Source organism: Tripterygium wilfordii, chromosome 23, assembly GCF_013401445.1.
Source record: "Tripterygium wilfordii isolate XIE 37 chromosome 23, ASM1340144v1, whole genome shotgun sequence".
NCBI lineage: Eukaryota > Viridiplantae > Streptophyta > Magnoliopsida > Celastrales > Celastraceae > Tripterygium > Tripterygium wilfordii.
In genome coordinates, this window is record NC_052254.1 from 9682470 (window position 1) to 9700561 (window position 18092).

Here is an 18092-nt window from a genome sequence, read left to right on the forward strand (position 1 = left end):
CTTGTCTTCTTCAATTTAGTTGCATTATTGTCTCCAAACTATGTCTGCTCTAGTTTGCTTATAGTTCTCATTCTCTCTATGATTGATGCTCCTTCTTATGGTTTTCTTGCTCTTTATTGTTTCTTCGCATTGTCAATTTCTATGTATCAGTCGTGTCTTTAATATGCTTCTCTTTGTGGGTTGGGCTATTTACTTATTCTTGGGCATAAATATTCTCTTTAAGGACTACACCTGTGTTAAAATTCAGGTCTAATTTCATGGCCCGCCCTTATGCACAGATGACTAACCACAGTCACACTTCATGTTACTGAATATCATGCGACTCCCATCCTCGCTACTAAGTACTAACCAACCCAATATTGAAAAACCTCCGCATAACTTTAGGGCCAATCTTGAGTCAAAATGAAGGCCCAACTTTGTGAAGCCAAGCCCATTCATTTGTCGAACAAGAACACCATTTCCCACATGCATGAACGGTTCTACTGGATTTTTATCTCAATCTTACCTAATCCACTTACTTCACTTTTACCCAAATTGTTTAATTACCATAAATAATATAAACTGCAAAACGAATAGGCGCAAAAATTACCACAAACCCACTTATGTTAACCATGAAGAAAATTAACACATAAAAGTAAAGTAACCAATCATTCTCCTCCCACAACAAATGTGTTGCCGTCGAATATTACAAAAACCCAATGAACAACATTGACAAAACATCTATTACATCTACAATTGACATTCCCGCAACAAAGCGTGGGTTATAGTAAAATTATACATTACAAAATAAATGCAGAAATACAAAGTTACAAAATAAGTGCAGAAATCCAAAGTTACTTATGGCCCAAATAAGAAAACAGTGTCAATGTTCATTTTATGATGAATATTTCGGCCACATACTATTTTGGACACCTTTAAGATCCATGGATTTCATATTTTCAGCTACAATCAATAAATTACACATAGAGTTAATCTCTGATGAAAGTCTGAAGTTACATTCCACCAATTTTGTTATGGCATTCTCATTAGGACACAAAATTCAAGCCGTTTCACTAATATTATAACATGACTGCACTCTGCAGCAATGTACTGCACTAGGGTTAAAATACAGAGAGCTGAATAAAAGAAATACAAGGACTAAATCATATCGGCATCTTGCCTCAAGACCACATCAGACTATCAGAGTTGAAGCCCCAATGGAAAACGGTGTGATAGAAACGAAATAGAAGCATACGTAAAGGTAAACTACTAATGTGCACAATGCTCTCGCAGTGGAGGTTGGGTCAAGAAAGGGCAAGATTCAATAGCATGCCTTGGGCCAATTTAATCCTTACCCGTTTATGCCTTCCGCCTATTATCTTTATTTTCCACAAGGGCTGGAATTTTCGGAAGATCTTTATTAGAGGCAGAAACTACTCCACTAATCAACCGAGGCATCTTTTCCCGTGGTTGGGCAACATCATTTCTTATAGGTACCTGTCGCTTCCCAGTTTCAATTCCGGCATTCGCAGAGCCGTTGCTGATTGGGTTTTGTGGACTCTCAATTTCAGTTCTTGCTAATGTCAAACACTTTGTTTCTGTTTTGAGTGGAAAAGCACAATCATTTCCAGAGGTTTGGAACATCAAAATGAAAAAGGATATAATGTAGGTCATGAAAGCTGAATATCAAAAGCCTCCTTAAAGAAACAAACTAAAGTTACACCTTCAGCAATCAGAAATATGCACCAGACCTGAAATGTATGCTAGATCACATGACAAGTCAATTGTATGAAGTACAAGTGGCTAAATATGATGCATACTCTCCGACGACGGAAAAGCTATATTCAAATCTTGCATCTACCTTTTAGTTCTGGCAAAAAACATCAATTAAAAATTATGATTCACAATCAATTTAAGTTGATGATTTAGATGTCTACCCCAATTTTTCACACAAACGCACGAATCAGCATTTTAGGCATATAGAATTCCAAGGAAACAATAATCAAAATAAAGAAACTTGCCTTTAATCTCTCCAAAAGTAATGAGCCTATTGAGGCAATCTCGAAATTTTGCCAAAACTATCCTTTCCTGCTCTGCATAAGCCTTGTTCATGCATTGTCCATGATGCAACTGTGAAGCTGTGTTGCAGCCATGACTAGTTATCCCATTAGGGGAAACAGCAGTCACAAACATTGTATCTCGTTCATCACACATCAACGCTAAAGTTCCAGGAGACATAGGCCTTCCCATTGGCAGTTCAATACCACCTGAACATGAATTATCAGGTGCAACTTTATCTTCCTGATTTGCACTTAAACAATCTTCAGGGACACTTTGCCGCAGATCAGATTCCTTCTGGCTTTGCAATCTTTCTCGCGTTGGTGAAGCAAGGGAAGTTCCTGTCTGGTCTTCTGCTCGCTTCTCTAACACAGTTTTTTGGTCTGGATGAATAAAGAATTTAAATCAAAACCTGTTAAATGAAATGGTAGTGTATGCAAATTGTGAGTCAAAATCAGAATAAACTATTGGATTCTCGAAAGATAATGAGTTTGCAAGAAATTATAAAAATGGGAGGCATATATATGCATCAGAAAGAAAGAAACCAAAGAAACATGGCAGCACAGAGAAGCATACTGCTGCAGGAATTACATAATCTTGATATAAGGAAGCAGAAATGGACTAAAAGATGCTAATTGGCTACCAAGAGAAGAACCCACATGTGGCCTAGAATTGGCAATCATCAAGTGTGAGATGCACACATACTGCATTCATATTCTAACCCTGAAATCTCCCTGATTGTTCAGGGAGAATTTCTAGTTAACTTGTACAAAGGCACACTGACTCACACTTGATATGCGTGTATGTGCATGTGCATTAAAGAACACAAATACAAAGTTAATACTTGATATCACCCACCAAATCAGGTAGGCATTCCCATCGGGCCAAATTGAACAGGATAGTTATGAATGCAACTTAGTGCTCTTGATAGCTTTTTAAGGAATATTCTATGGTATCAAAAAAGAGAGTTAAGGTTTTAGGATCAGTCAATTTCATCTGCATTGGTTACAGACACGATATGTCTCACAGATATTATCACTTTTGGAAGGAGGAGAGAGAGCAGCAAAAAATGGATAATTTGGAGCCCATAAAGTTGAAATCAAATGTCTCTGAAATTTCAATGAAAAAACTGAGGCGCTGGTGGATCTCTAAATAATATATCATAGCTTTTCAAATCCAAACACACCAATCTAACAGAGACAATTGCAAGAGATTGGAACATAATCACATATGTCAATTACGCTCCAGAGTAAGTCTTCCAACTCTAAATTAGACAATCTATATGAAGATATACTGGTTTTGAAACCAAAATTTTGAGCTGGTATTTCATGTACACGAATAAATATGCACCTGCAAGCGTCTTTGCAGTTTCCTCCGATACAACAACCAATACCGAGCAAAGTTCATTCAAGTCCCGTGGTTGGACAATGTCTGCTAAGAGAGACCTATTAAAAAAAAGTTACTTTTGCCAACAAGCTTAGTAATGAGTTTTCATATTCATGAAGATAAATTTTTTTTACCTATATGTGAATTTTGAAGGACCCAATGTTGCAGAGCTACCAGCTCGAGCTACAGAAGCGGAAGAAGAGGGTACAGAACCCCTAACATGGTTTGCCTGGGGAATATAGAACATAAATAATAAATAAAAATATCATGTCAGAGAGCAGTGCACCAATCATGGTTGAAAAACAGTCTGTAAACTGCAGAAACTAACATTGAGCATGAGCAGTCAAAATATTAAAACACATTTCATTCATATCTCTAGTCTTAAAAAATGGCAATCAACAGTTGCCAATGCACAGCAAATTTTCTTAAAATGTTCTAATTTTTAGTAGTATATATCATTACAGATCTTATTTTTTAAACTACATAAACTGTTATGTTACATTCTAAGTAGAAGATATAAACAGCTACGCCCAGGTGTTTTCATGAAAAACAGCATAATGCCTTTAACAATAAACAAGCCTACCAACTCTATCCAACAAAAGAGTCCAATATAACAGTTTTAGAAAGCTTACCAGTTGAAATTGTCCAAGCCTGTGAAGAGAGGAATCCTTAGCCATTGGCCCAAACATGAGCTCCTGACCTTTTCTTGTCTTGGATACAGGAGGCCATGCATAACCAGATGATCCAATAGCTCCAGTTATGGCAGCATTTGCTGCCTCCTGAATATATGACATGTTGTTGGCATGTTCACCATGAAAAAGGGCCTGCCTCTCTTCACTTCCTTCAAAATTCTTGCAATCCATGCATTTGCAATTATCAGAGCACAGAATATTGGCCTGAAAGCACTCACAGTATTTTTTGAGACACCCTGATTTTTTGCAATGGCATCCCTTGTTGTGCTTTCCCAACACTAGAATTTCCCCAGTCGCCTCCTACAATTATCTCAAACAAATTAATGTTCTTGCTAGCAATGACCATAACAGAGTTCAATGTTAATAGTATATGCCCATCTGAATAGGCTCAAAGTGAATTCTAAAGATCACAATTTAGGATCAACATGTTGCTTTTTCATTTTATCAAATTATATGGAATTGCACGGAATTATATACTAAGATAGTTGTAATGAAATCAACATCCCTAAATCAATAATTCCAAGGAAAAGGCAGTGAAAAAAGAAAAAATGACAATGCTTTCAGTAATATACGATTACAAATCACTTTTTAAAGTTTCAGTGCTTTCGTGCATAAACCAAAAGGTTCACGGACAGGTTGGCAGGTCCATCTAGTCATTATCACATGTCAACGAGATAGATTGTGGCAGATAATTAACAAATCCAATTCGAACTAGAGCACAGACATGCATAAAAATAAGAAGGAGCACCTTGGAACATCTGTAGAAGGAATAATGGAAAAAACAGACTAAGATTCAGTAATTTCAAGACATCTTAACGGGCCATCCTAGAATGTTTGATACTTTGTCAAATAAATATGATATAGAATAAGAGCCAAGGTGACCATTACCTAATCAGTCACATTTAGAGAACAAAATGCAGTCAAGTTTTTTAATTTCTGATGCACGTACTCGATTATCCCGTGTTCCATGTGAGCCGCTGGCAATCTTTGGCCTCAAGGGATTTGGATTACGCCCTAAAGTTGCTTCAACAGCTTCTTGCCTAGCAGCTTCATTTTCAACATTGTTATAACAATTTACACAATTACAGCCATCACAGTATATTCCAGAAGCAAAGCACTCACAATACCTGATTAAGACATTTGCATCAAACCAGTTGATAACTTGTGTCAGCTAAAATGTTACTAATAATGAACATATAAATTGGCTGCACATGCAGAAAGAGATAATAAAGGTAAACATTACCCGTGTACAAGGCTCCCATAGTGGACGGAGTTGGTGACATGTATGTGAAGATGTTGTTTCTAGGAATTGAACTTGTGCCCTCTAGGTTGCATTCTTGCAACTCAACCACTGGGCCATGTTCGTCTGTAAATGTAAACAACACCCGTGCACAAGATTCCTACAGTGGGGGGAGGGGGAGGGGGAGGGGAGACATGCAAGATGTACGCAGACCTTACAACCACATATATGTGGAGACCCTTGTAACTCTACTACTAGGCCACAAGTTCATCTGTCAGGACTTGTGTATTTATTTACATACAAGCTGCACGGACAAGAGTATAGAAACCTAGGCAGGTCCATAAGTATAGATTCATACAAAAACATTCACATAATAAACATGCTGCAAATTGTTCCCAGTAAAAGCTCTTTACTAACTTATATCATCAATTAAGATATTAAATTGTTCCCATTAAAAGCTCCTTACTAACTTATATAATCAATTAAGATATTGCTGATCGGATTAGCAACATGTAAAAATGTTCCAGTAGATATCAATACACTGTAAACTAGTTGAACAATCAAAACAAAATATTTATAGATTAAGGAATCCTAGAAGTTTCTTGATAAAAGTCAACGGAAAATAGCACACTAAATTTGTTTTTCCTTTATGTTTTTGCTCATAAAAAGGTCAGAATCCAAGCACAAATCCAACAGTTTATATATATAAAAAAAAATGCCACCTGATGACCATTTTCAACTGTCACTTAAATTGGAAAGAAATAAGAACAGAAAAACAACAACTACAACATATAAGCAGATCAATACAAAGAAGAACCGTATATCAAAACAGAGTAAATATGGTATTGTACTTACAACTTCAAGCATCGGGAATGTTTACAGTGGCACTGTTTGTGCTTCTTTGGAGTCCCATCTTTTACTTCAACACTAGTTCTTGGTCTTGGTCTTGGTCTTGATTTTGGAGATTCCTGTTTTCTGGAAAAAGAAAATGTAGTGTTTAGAATCATTGCATGCATTTCGAACATTGACTTGTAAATCACAAGCAATGCCATAATGATAAAGTTACCGAGTCCATGAATGCACAGGCATTTCCATAAACTTACAGTTCATGAAAGACTACCCCTACTAACTACTAAGTGCATCCAAAATTACTAAGATCAGTACTTACAGCATTCCAAATCGTTTATACCCAAACTATCAACAAAGGGTTGGCACATGGACTCTTAGTTCAGTGATTAGATATTCCTTTCCATTCAGTGAGGTCACAACATAGCTAGTTCCTTAATGGCTGGTCTTGTCAACTTCTGAACTAACAGAAATGCAATAAATATAAAGAAGCAAGAAGTTAAATCAACCAGACTATAAGGAAACAAGATCAACTTTATCTCCTTCCATATTTGTAAATATCCATAACAAGAAAAATAATACTTGCAATCATCAGTGGCGGATTTATGTTATTGAATCCAAAATCAGCTTCTATAATAATATTTTAACTCAAGAATCGAGTATTCAAGCAAAAGCCCCTCAAAAAGTTAAAATTCAACCCATTCCATATAGATTTAGTCCTAAAATCCTAATTCCTAAGCCCACATACCCAATCCATTTGCCCAAATCCACTCTTAAAGGCCTCACAGTTACTTTGTGATGTAATTACTTATTATCAATTACTTTTCACTTTCCAGTAAATAGCCTAAAATATTTCAGAAGTGCTGCCTACTCCTATAAATTTCTGGCTCCACCACTAACCAAACTCCCCTCAATTCATTTTCTAGATCCGCCATTGGCAGTCATCTAGTTTCAAACGTATTGGGTGACTAAGAAAAATAAAATAGTACTTTAGTAGGACCTAAATTCACCAATTCAACCTCACATAGAGATAAAATTGCCAACCCCCCCCCCCCCCCCACCTGATGCAAGCAACAACAGGAAATCCAACTACACAAGGATCGTAACTTCAACAGCAACTACCCCACCCACACACAACAAAGGTCCCCAGATAAATGCCAAAAATATCGAGTCCAATGGTCCTTGAGCACATACAATAAATCTAGTTGGCAAGAATGAATTTTTAAAGCAAAGCCTTCGTTTTCAGTGCAATTCTTAGAGAGAAAAAAATACTAACAAGTAACCCAACAATATAGAAATTCTTCAATTGATTCATAGAACTAAAAAGCACATGAAAACTAAAACTTCCAAACAAAATGGGAAGTTTGCCAAATAATCCATACGCACAATTTCATAGAACTTCACATCACAGAAAGAAATTCCTTGAATAATGTATCATTCATGAAATCTCCAGAAAAACTGCTCAAACTTACAAAATCCTCGCAGAAGGATGCCGTGTCTGGGACGGTGCCGCGGGCCTGGCCCCCACCTGCGTCAGTGTCTGAGCAGATGCCGCCACTGGCTGCTGCTGTGGCACTTTTCGAGGTTGCGGACGTTCTGGCAACACGACGCTTCCCTGCGATGGCACGCCCGTGAAATCCAGCTGCCGTACGGGCTTCTTCACCGAGAAATCAGCCGCCATCGGAGCGCTCCCTTGGTCGTCCGATTGAGCCGCCACAGCATTTTTCGGAGGGAATTCGCGCCCCTCACCTTCCCCCATCAAATAAAAATATCAAAAATGCAAAAATCCCCACCAAATTCTGATCTCTTTCAGCGCCACAAACAAACTCAATCCACTAATTCTGCTTCAATATTCATCCAGGATTCCGAAAAGAAGCTCAAATTCTCAATTCTCAGATCCAGAACCAAATGAACGTTAAAATTGGGTGGAAAATGCGATTAATCAGCTGAAGAATTAACGGCGGAGTTGATATAAGACTCTTAAAATAAATAATTGAAACGAAATCGATCCATAAATATTGAATAAAAACTCTACGTGAAGAGGACAAGAGCGGGATAGGGTTTTAGAGATATGATTCCAGAAAGAAAATTGAAGAGAAAGAGGGGACTTGTTGGAGCAAAAGGTCCTTCGGTTTTGGTTGTGTTCTTGATCTCTCCTCCCTCTCTCTTTCCAGTTTTCAAATTGAATTTCCCATATAGTTAACGGTGAGCTTGGGTCTTGAGTAGATCTGGCGGTGACTGTTGAAAGCGTTTATCAGACGGTGAACATTCATAGACATTAGACTCATTAGCCGGACGATAGCCGTTGGATCAAGTAATCAAGATATGTGCGAAATTTCCACAAAATGGTATATAGTTGCTTGCTTTCTTTTGCGTTGGCCAAGAGATCTACAGATTTCGACACTTGGGGATGAATTGATTGGGCTGTTGATAATGTGTGTTCAGCTGTGCCTAGACTTGTCGTTGGTCCAAAAGTTATGATAAGGTAACACGGAGCTGCTCGTTCGAGATTGTCTTTCGAAAAAAATACTTAGAATTTCCCTTGTGCCAAATGCAAAAGGTAGGAGATAGAAGACTAGTATCAGAATGAAAGAACTCATATGAACAAAATAAAATAAAAAAACAGCAAATCACTAAAATGCATATGAAATTTCATTAACTGGTAATACATCCTCGAGTGTATTGAGGTGTGTTATACGAGCTAAAACAAAAATATAACCATAGAAATTACATCCACAAAGGCTTGAAAAGTAAATAGCTAGGTTAAGGATAATTGACTGAAATCATGCAAAAAAAAGCAGTAAATTTGTGGACACAGAGTCTGTGTTTGACACGGAGTGAGTGTAAATCTATCTACTTCTTCTTTTATAGTCTTCATGGTGATCATAATAGTCTTCATCTCCTATTTCCTTAGTAAAATCCTGACATGTTCTATAATGGGGATCGTGGGAGACAATCTTCTAGCTTGTTGCTTGAGTTGCTAGGTCAAAACTCTTCATAACCGCAACTTCCTCATGGTATTGGGCATCATGGTGAAAATTTCACGTTGTGCTCCTTCTTCAAGGTGGATGTGGAAGTATTGGGAACATGCATCTTGCTCTACTCTCTTGGATTATAGGTCTTATGCTTGCGATTGAGGAAAAATGGCTAATAGTCACCATATTATTAATACTCATGTACACTTGAACGTGGGAAGGTTTCTTCTTCCTCAAAGTGCAGGACAAATGTGGTTCTGGTCTTTGGTTAATGTGCAGCTGCTGGAGACGTGCTTAAGATTTTTAGGACGTGTAGACTACAAATTCTGAAATCTCATGAACTTTTTGTGCGTTTATCCAACTGAAATCTTGATTTTTGTTTAACAAACTATTTTAAATTAGAATAAAACAATTATGACAATAAATCACTTGATTGTAAAATTTCGGACATAGTTCTTCAGACATCCCTGATTTCCAACAACCAACTCCTAGTACTCAGCTCATATAACACCAAATTTCTTACAAACTGAACAATTGTTAACTCTCCTCAACCTCCGCCAGGACCGATCGTCTGTCGATGAGTATGCTCATCAGTTCCATGATCTTAGTGTCCGTAGTGGCATTACTGAGAGTGAGGAGCAAAGTTTGACACGATTCATCAATGGCCTTGAAAAATCCTTGCCATTGCCACATATCCACTGGTGATTGATTGTCCATTGCAAATTGCAGGACCCATGTCGTTACATGTCAACATGTGATTAAAGGTCATTTTTCGATACAAACAATGCCTCCTTCAAACATTCTTCTTATTTAAGGAGAAAGATTTGAATTTTTTGACTTTTGAATCCAGCTCTTATTGCTCCACATCTCAAATTTCAAACCAATCCTCTGACCAATCAATGAAAAGATGTGATGTCAGCCGCTTTTATTGCAGGTGGTTCACCTCCAAAGAAACTTTGACAGACTCGAACCATTCCCTCTTTCCTCCCGCCTCTTTGTCTCCACTTTCTCCCAAACTCTTTCTTCGAAAGTTGTCTTCCGTATTCTTCTCTCATTTCTGTCATGGCAAACCTTATCTTTAGCCATCTTTTATCCAATCCTGGACACCAAGTTTAGGAAATCATAATAAAAGAAGGCATACCTGTTAGTTAATGCTCATCCTTTTTTACAAATACCAATTACTACCTTCAGTCCTGAATCTCTTAAGCCTTTCTATCCTCTTTATGGTAAAAAATTCCTATTTCAAGTATACTCTAATCCGTCTCTAGCTGCCTGAGGATCCTCGCTACGGAGCTTTGCTAGGTCACCTTTACCCGAAGTTTGAAAGCCTATGAAAGAAACTGGATATCCATGACTTCATCCTAATCAGTGAGCAGAAGTTCTATGTAGACAAATCCCTCCCCTGTATTGTTGCTATATTCTGGGATGTAGGCAATAACTCCTTGCACTTCAGGTCAGGTTTATCAGTCAAAACCTTCAAGATCTGTCCTTCATTTTGGGAATGCATTTATATTATCCAGAAGCTAACAACGCAATTAAAGCTCTAGCAAAGGCTTCCTTTGCAGTATATATACATATATAGACACAAAGGTTGTGTCAGTCCAAAGTTGGCCTGAGGTGTCGGGCTTAGGGCCTGGCCCTGCCCCTGCCCCAGAAATGGAGCCTAGACCCATCCGAGGCCTAGGGTCAGGCTGTCTAACCCGATGTAATTTCATGCCTGAGCCAGGCCTAGGCTTGCAGGCCAAATGATGACCCCCTAATAACAGTTTTCATCAAAAGAGACAGAAAGCAACCCCTCATCTACTCCACCAAAGAGCAAAAGGTTTATTGACCAAGCTGGCTAGTCGAAGTCCTATCTCTATACCAAGAACTCTGAATGTTGGTGCTTCTGGTTTTTCAAGCTCCACAGCTCTCTTTGAGGAATGAATCATAGCTACCAAAAGACTTTTGAAAATCATGTGTCAAGGAGTCTGAGTCATGCCTGCATCAATCCATGCTCTCTAATCTAAAAATCACCATCAAGGATATTCTCCAAGCTGATCATCATCTGACCGTTATGCTTCTCCAAAAAATGGACCCCATCCAATCCCATCCCCTTGTGTATCAACCTCGACACACTTGCCAACTGAATTGCCAATGAGTTTACCAACCCTCTCTGACAGTAATTGGCGAGGTGTGAATTTGTATCCAAAACAACTCCAAATCAAACTTTAGCTCTTGAAGGAGAACATTACTTCTCATTTCCTGTAGAGTCAAGCGATTCCTATCAAACATCCATGGTCTGCCAGCAAGAATTTTCTTCATATCTTGGTCATTGTTGAAAATAATAGCAAACATATTCGCTTTCAGTTCCTTAAAAATTGAATGAACCCGAAGCTTCCATACTCCTTTCATCGTATTAGAAAGAACATCACGAGAAATATTTCATTCCTGATGCATTTATTTTTAAAAAAATTTATATAATGCACACACAAGTGTGACTTGATTTTTCGTGCTAAAAAAAACACGTATTCCATGGTAGCAGCATTTATGCTTCTATTGAACTAGCATTTGACAAATGCTACTCAAACCAAAAACTTGTCTATCTATACTTACAAATAGGGTGCAATTAGAAAATAATTTGAAAATTAACATATATGCAAATTTGAATGGTTTCCCAACGGGGCATAATGGTGTAAATTATTATAAATTGAAATGTGTTTTAAAACTTTTTACAAAAATAAAAAAATCCCGTTTTCTTTGTTTGGAAAAATCGATAAATAATAAATAGAAGATGTGATTCACTGTATCATAGATGTTTAATTAAAAATAATTTTTTTTTTGTAAAAATTAAAAGAAAGCATCATATTTTTATACTGTTCTTTAATCGCCATGTTTCACCATCTTAAGTCAAGAGAAAACATCAAACCAATGTTGCTAGAAGAATGCAAACAATAAAATAAAACATCAATATGCTACATAGGTAGTAGCTCAAACGACTAAACTTCCAAATACGTAGAGTGTGTTTAGATTGAGAGATTTGAGGGAAAGTGAAGGGAAGAGAAATGTGATTTCCTTCCAATTTCTTTGTTTGGATAGTTTATAAAAAATTAAGAGATGATTTTGAGGGGATTTGGGAGGAAGATTTCATTAATTTTTTATCAAAATTCTTCATCCCCAAAATGGAGTCATTTTGAGGGAATGATAACTATTTAACTTATTTATAAGTTAAAAATCTATTTTACCTTTGTACATAACACTTTAACACAAAAATAAGAATAAATTAATAAATTAAACTAATTTTCTTTCCTTTTTTTTTATATCTATTCAAACATAGGAGAAGAAAAATATTATTTCTTCCCTTTTTCTTCCATTCTCTCCCCTCCTCTTCTCTTCCCCTAAATCCCTAAATCCAAACACACTCTTAATGCAACTTATCAATACACAAAACACAATTAATAAATCTAAAATCTGTTACTATTTTATTTATTTCACATATTAATAAGTTCAGCATTCCATTGAGTTCCCCAAAAAAATGGACCAAAGAGTTACCTTCTCAATAACACCCATAATTCAATGAATCTGTTACAGGTCATTCAATACAAATTCAAGGAATGCAAACAGTTATGCAAAATAAATAGAATAATGGTAATTGCACAAGTATAGAGAGTGGATGAGAAGATACAAGAATATCATAGGAGACTTCCTTCGAAGTTGTTGCTTTCTCAGACAACGCATGCTCATTACAAATTTACTAATATTATAAAACATGGAACATCATTTTTCACAGCACAAAAACAAGAGCTCTTTATTCTCGTAAGTCATAACCATCATTAAAACACCTCAAAACTAAAGACTCCTCAGTATCTATAATTAAAAGTTGTCCACATAAAAACTGAAGATTGATAACAAAGGGTAATAAAAGCTCATCAACAAACAGGCACTCCATGAAGAACTGACAATTTAAAGAGCCTTAATGATATCATCAGCACTGGAGACTGTAAATTCTCCACCAGACTCGACGTTTGCAGCCTTCACCTTAAGGTCCTCAACCAAGAGAGCAAACCTCCTAGAACGAGTGCCAAGGCCTTTATCAGTCAGGTCAAGCTCAAGACCGAGAGCATGAGTGTATGTACCCGAGCCATCAGCTAGGAACTTCACATGTTTGTTGTCAGGGTAAGTTTGGGCCCACGCCTTCATGACGAAAGGGTCATTAACTGCAAACCAAACCCAAAACAGAATCAGTAAGCAAAAATGTCCAAAGGATAGGCCAATTATGTTCCATTGATAAGCAAGCTGAGCCAACTGTTACCAACAAAAGGTCTCCAGATGTGTTAGCATACTATTGCTCAGCAAGCTTAAACATGAGCAAGAACGGAAATCCCTTTTTCAATCATATATTAACTTGGTCAAAGTAATTCTAGCCTACTTAACCTTCTTCAAAACACACACAAAAGAAAGAAAGAAAAAAGAACTCTATCTGACTTAACTATCTTACCTGAAAAACAAATACAGAAGTGTTTTCAAAATATGAATGTGAATGTCAGCAAAATATGAATCTAAAAGCTCAGAAAGTAATGCAAAAAGATGATAAAAAAAATAGTGCATAAACATGGGTCTCAATCCAAACAGAAAACAGTTTTCAGTAGAAATCCACACAACCAGTCTGGTCCAGCCAGAGCAAATCCAATAAAAAAGCTTCAAATTTAACATTCACATACACCAGTCAAAAAGTGACTAATATAACAAGACGTCAGATAATTAAAACCAACTGCAATCAGCAATCCAATCTCCCAAACTAAAACCCAGAACTTGAATTGAAATAAAAAAAACTCCTCGATGATCCACTAGTAGTACAGATCTACAAAATAGCTACCTAGCAGTGCTATATTAGATCTAAGATGGTAGAGCAATAACAAACAACACAAAAATTAAGAAGTCATCAAAATGTGAAAATTTATAATATTGGGTCAAGAATATTACCACTGATGCACAGAATTTCATCGACTCCCTTGGCCTTCAGCTCCTCAGCCTTCTCAATGAATCCAGGTACATGCTTCAAGCTGTTTGGAATCATTTCACAAAAAGCAAAAGGGGTAACACCGGAAACAGACAAAGGAATGAATAGTGAGTTCCGCATAAACCAGAAATGAAAATTCAAGCATGCTAGCAATCAGACAGTCAATTCCCGCTGCTCGTCGTAAAGAAAAACAAAGAAACCGACAAGATTACCTGCAAGTCGGGGTGAAAGCACCAGGAACCCCAAAGAGGATGACCTTCTTACCGGCAGCGACAGCGTGCACGGACACTTGTTGCTGCTGACCCTGCTCGTCGAAGTACGAGAGGGTCCCGTCCGGCAACGCGTCACCAACAGCGATCGGAGCCATTTCACTATCAATGGACGAATCTTACTAGCGAGATCCCACAGACAAAGTGACAAACAGGCCGGCGAATTGTTTATGAATGAATGGGAATGGGTATGAGCGTATGAGTACATATAGATCGATATTCTTTCTAGATACTTCTAATTTTTATTCATTTATTGCGCTTTTAATGATTTTCTAAATTTTATATTTTTTAAATAGCCTTATTTATTGATTTTCCCAATTTTAAAAGATTTATACATATACTGTTATTTATTTACGTTCCATTTTTAGATTTATTTATTTATTTTCTAATTTTTGACTCTTGTATTTTTCATTTATTTGTGGAGATTCTTTAATTGGTTAGAACAACTCCAATGGGGAATTAGTTTCAAGTACTACATTTTGTCTTGGTGTTTGTGCATCCCCATATTATCAAGAGTCTCCCTATAATGGTATCAAAAAACATACACTTGAAACATAACTACCATTTAACTATTATTTCCCTCTTTTTTGCCAGAAGTTCAACCAACCACCACATAAAATTATAATTAAACCTCACATGTGTTAAAATTCTTTAATTTAATGGAAGTTCGAAGTTTGATAAACTGTCAAAATACAAGATAATGGAAGTTCGAATTTTGATTCAATTCATTAACATTGTATTTTAAAAACTTGGAATACAGATGATATCATTTCATTGGCAAAAGAAAGCAATATGTGTGCTGATTTTTAAAGACATTTTATCATTTGTACCTTTTTTACCTCTCCTTTGCAAGACGTGAAAGACTGAAAGCGGAATAAATATGCAAACACGCGTAGAAAAGAAAATAAAAAAATGATTTAGAATTTGTTAAATATGTCTCGTTTGTATTGACCTTGTGGGTCTAATTTTTATCCACAATAGGCACTCCATATCTCAAGTCTGTGGACAGTTTCAAGTGAAACACAAGTGTCATTTTTATCCCATTGTGAGTTGGTAGCATTGCAAATTAATATCTCAGGTTCTTCATATTGCTATTTTCAAGAGCTCATTGTACATGCTCTTAGAGGCGCAATTTGGTAAACAATTTTCACAAACATTTATGTTGTCTCCAGCATAAATGTTTTGTGGCTATCAAACAAGTATTTTCGGACAACAAAACTGAGACATTAGTTTTTATTGAGTTCTTAATGATTTTCTAAATTTTAGATTTTTTAAATAGCCTCATTTATTGATTTTCCCAATTTTAAAAGATTTATACATATACTGTTATTTAAATATGTTCCATTTTAGGATTTATTTATTTATTTTCCAATTTTTAACTCTTGTATTTTTTATTTATTTGTGGAGATTCTTTAGTTAGATTTTAATGTGGATTTGAAATCCGATTCTGAACGCAATAATGCATATTGATACTTGTTGGGTAAACAAGTTGACTGGTCTTGCAAACGTTGACTGCTCATCGCAATCGAATATGGAATGTCTTGATTTTCTAAATGTTAGATTTTTTAAATAGCCTCGCTTATTGATTTTCCCAATTTTAAAATATTCACACATGTTATAAATCACTCAAAAATAAATGATCAGATATGAATGTCCGACAACATAAATATGAGAGACCCATATGAAGAAAAGAAGTGACAATAATTATTATAATATAAGAAAATATTGAGAAAGTGGTTAATCTTCTTTCCATATATAGACACAAAGTGTCTTTGTAATTGATACGAGCAAATATTGTAACAATAAACAATCTATCTTTCTTGTTTCTTATTCTCTTGTTCTCCTGCTTTAAATCCTGAAACTGAAAGTTCTCATATTTACACCAATACAGATATTGTTATTGCTATTTATATATGTTCCATACATTTATTTATTTATTTTCCACTTTTGGACTTTTGTATTTTTGTTTTTGTGTGAATTATTGATATTCCAATTTTGTGGAGATTATTTAGCCAGATTGAAATTGGAATTTGAAATCCGGTTTTGAATGCATACGATACGAGAGTGGTGGGGCTTGCTGGCTTGGGAAAAAAAAAGTCTTGTTGGGTAAATGCATTGACTTGTCTTGTAATTAACGTGGAGAGCATAGGCTAAAACACACTTGGATTTTAGGGAGGGGTGACAAAAATCGATTTCGGGTTCGGGTCGAATAACATTATATGTTTACGAAATATTTATATGTCCGGATCCTAACTTGAATTAGATTTCGGATGTACTTAATCGACTAAACCTGGACAAGTAAAATGGACAATAACATAATCCGGGTTAGAGTCCGACATGTAAACCAGACAAGATTTCTGTATTTGGACATGGACCTGGATTTAAACTGGACAAAATTCTGTGTTTGGCCTCGGATTTAGGACATATAACTTATGTCCAAACTTGGTTTAATCCAAATCAAACAAATTCGATCATCCCACTACAATAGCAGGTTTAGCGTCGGCGCTTTAGAAACGCCTTAAAAATTACACAAAGCATCGTAAATAGTAATTTTCAGCACCTTACGAAATGTCGTATAAGCACCATGAAAAGGTAGTGTCGTAATATATTCGCGACGCTTTAGCAAAACGCCGTGAGCATGGAAATAACGCTACGCTTTCCAAATGCTGTAAAATACCTTAAAAGCGTCATTTCATAACCAGTTGACTTTGTCTTCCTAATTGGACGAAGGCCATTTATATTGCTATTACGACGCTTTTATAAACGCCGTAAATGCATTTATTAAATAATTATTTTGTACATCCACGACGCTTATTAAGTGCCATATTACTATTTATTAAATATTTATTTAATTAATCCAAGACACTTTTGAAGAGCCGTAAATATATAAAGCTGCACCAAGAAATACCTATTTACTGAATGCTCACCTTATAAATCAAAGTTGCAAATAGAAAAATAATCAATAACACATCTGGTGCAGATAGTCATACATTGAGTTGGCCTAATGTGAATCTTTTAACAATCGGAGCATGGGCCCTTGGTGGACCTATAGAACCAACTAGAACTCTAGCCCAATCTATCCAAAAAGTTACCATTGAAGGCCAAGACTTAGAATCATCATGCATCACTGGATAATTGGAAGATCGTGGTCAATAGTGTGAATGATGAGAGCATGAATAAAGGAGAGCATGATTGAGGGAGCAAAGATTATGTCTCTGATGCTTGATCGTAGGAACGAATAATAATGGAGGCTGTCATGGCTGATGTCGTGCAACGGTATTAAGTTGTGGAGTTCTATTTAAACTAGTTTATTCTCTTGTATTTGGTATCAAATTATGTATTAAGTAATATCTTGTGAGGAGAGATTCCTATTATGTTCTGAGAGAGATTCTCAATCGGTGTAACAAGTTAAAATATATATTTGTTTACATCAACTTGGTATCGAAGCGCCTTGATCCAACATCATGCTTACACGTTCTGGGAAAGACTACACTGGGTTTGAGTTTGATCCAACAAATCCGATCCAACAGGGTGAACTTATGGCTACATTAGCCCAACAACTTCCAGCCATTTCTCAAGCCCTCCAGCAGCTACCAGACCTGGCAAAACAGGTTAATCTATTGGCGGGACAGATGCAACAACTATGGG

The 18092-nt window shown here is 36.4% G+C and overlaps 2 protein-coding genes across 4 annotated transcripts; both read right to left on the minus strand.

The window, feature by feature from the left end:
- Nucleotides 1-992: 992 nt before the first annotated feature.
- On the minus strand, nucleotides 993-8412 carry LOC119993143 (protein tesmin/TSO1-like CXC 5). 3 transcript variants are annotated; one of them, XM_038840092.1, is made up of 9 exons: nucleotides 7674-8412; nucleotides 6524-6659; nucleotides 6211-6330; nucleotides 5065-5242; nucleotides 4056-4415; nucleotides 3558-3652; nucleotides 3388-3482; nucleotides 2001-2420; nucleotides 993-1577 (listed from the first exon to the last, which is right to left on the minus strand). In XM_038840092.1, exons 2-9 carry the CDS (start codon nucleotides 6526-6528, stop codon nucleotides 1339-1341), a joined length of 1512 nt encoding a protein of 503 aa, XP_038696020.1. In that variant the 5' UTR covers nucleotides 6529-6659; nucleotides 7674-8412; the 3' UTR covers nucleotides 993-1338. The 3 variants fall into 3 exon arrangements, with proteins under 3 accessions (XP_038696020.1, XP_038696021.1, XP_038696019.1); XM_038840093.1 differs by having other exon boundaries at nucleotides 6524-6664; XM_038840091.1 differs by lacking the exon at nucleotides 6524-6659 and having other exon boundaries at nucleotides 7674-8409.
- Nucleotides 8413-12858: 4446 nt separating this feature from the next.
- LOC119993144 (peroxiredoxin-2) lies at nucleotides 12859-14624 on the minus strand. The gene is made up of 3 exons (XM_038840094.1): nucleotides 14388-14624; nucleotides 14139-14218; nucleotides 12859-13372 (listed from the first exon to the last, which is right to left on the minus strand). The coding sequence occupies exons 1-3, from the start codon at nucleotides 14540-14542 to the stop codon at nucleotides 13119-13121; spliced, it is 489 nt and encodes a 162-aa protein (XP_038696022.1). The 5' UTR covers nucleotides 14543-14624; the 3' UTR covers nucleotides 12859-13118.
- Nucleotides 14625-18092: the final 3468 nt, after the last annotated feature.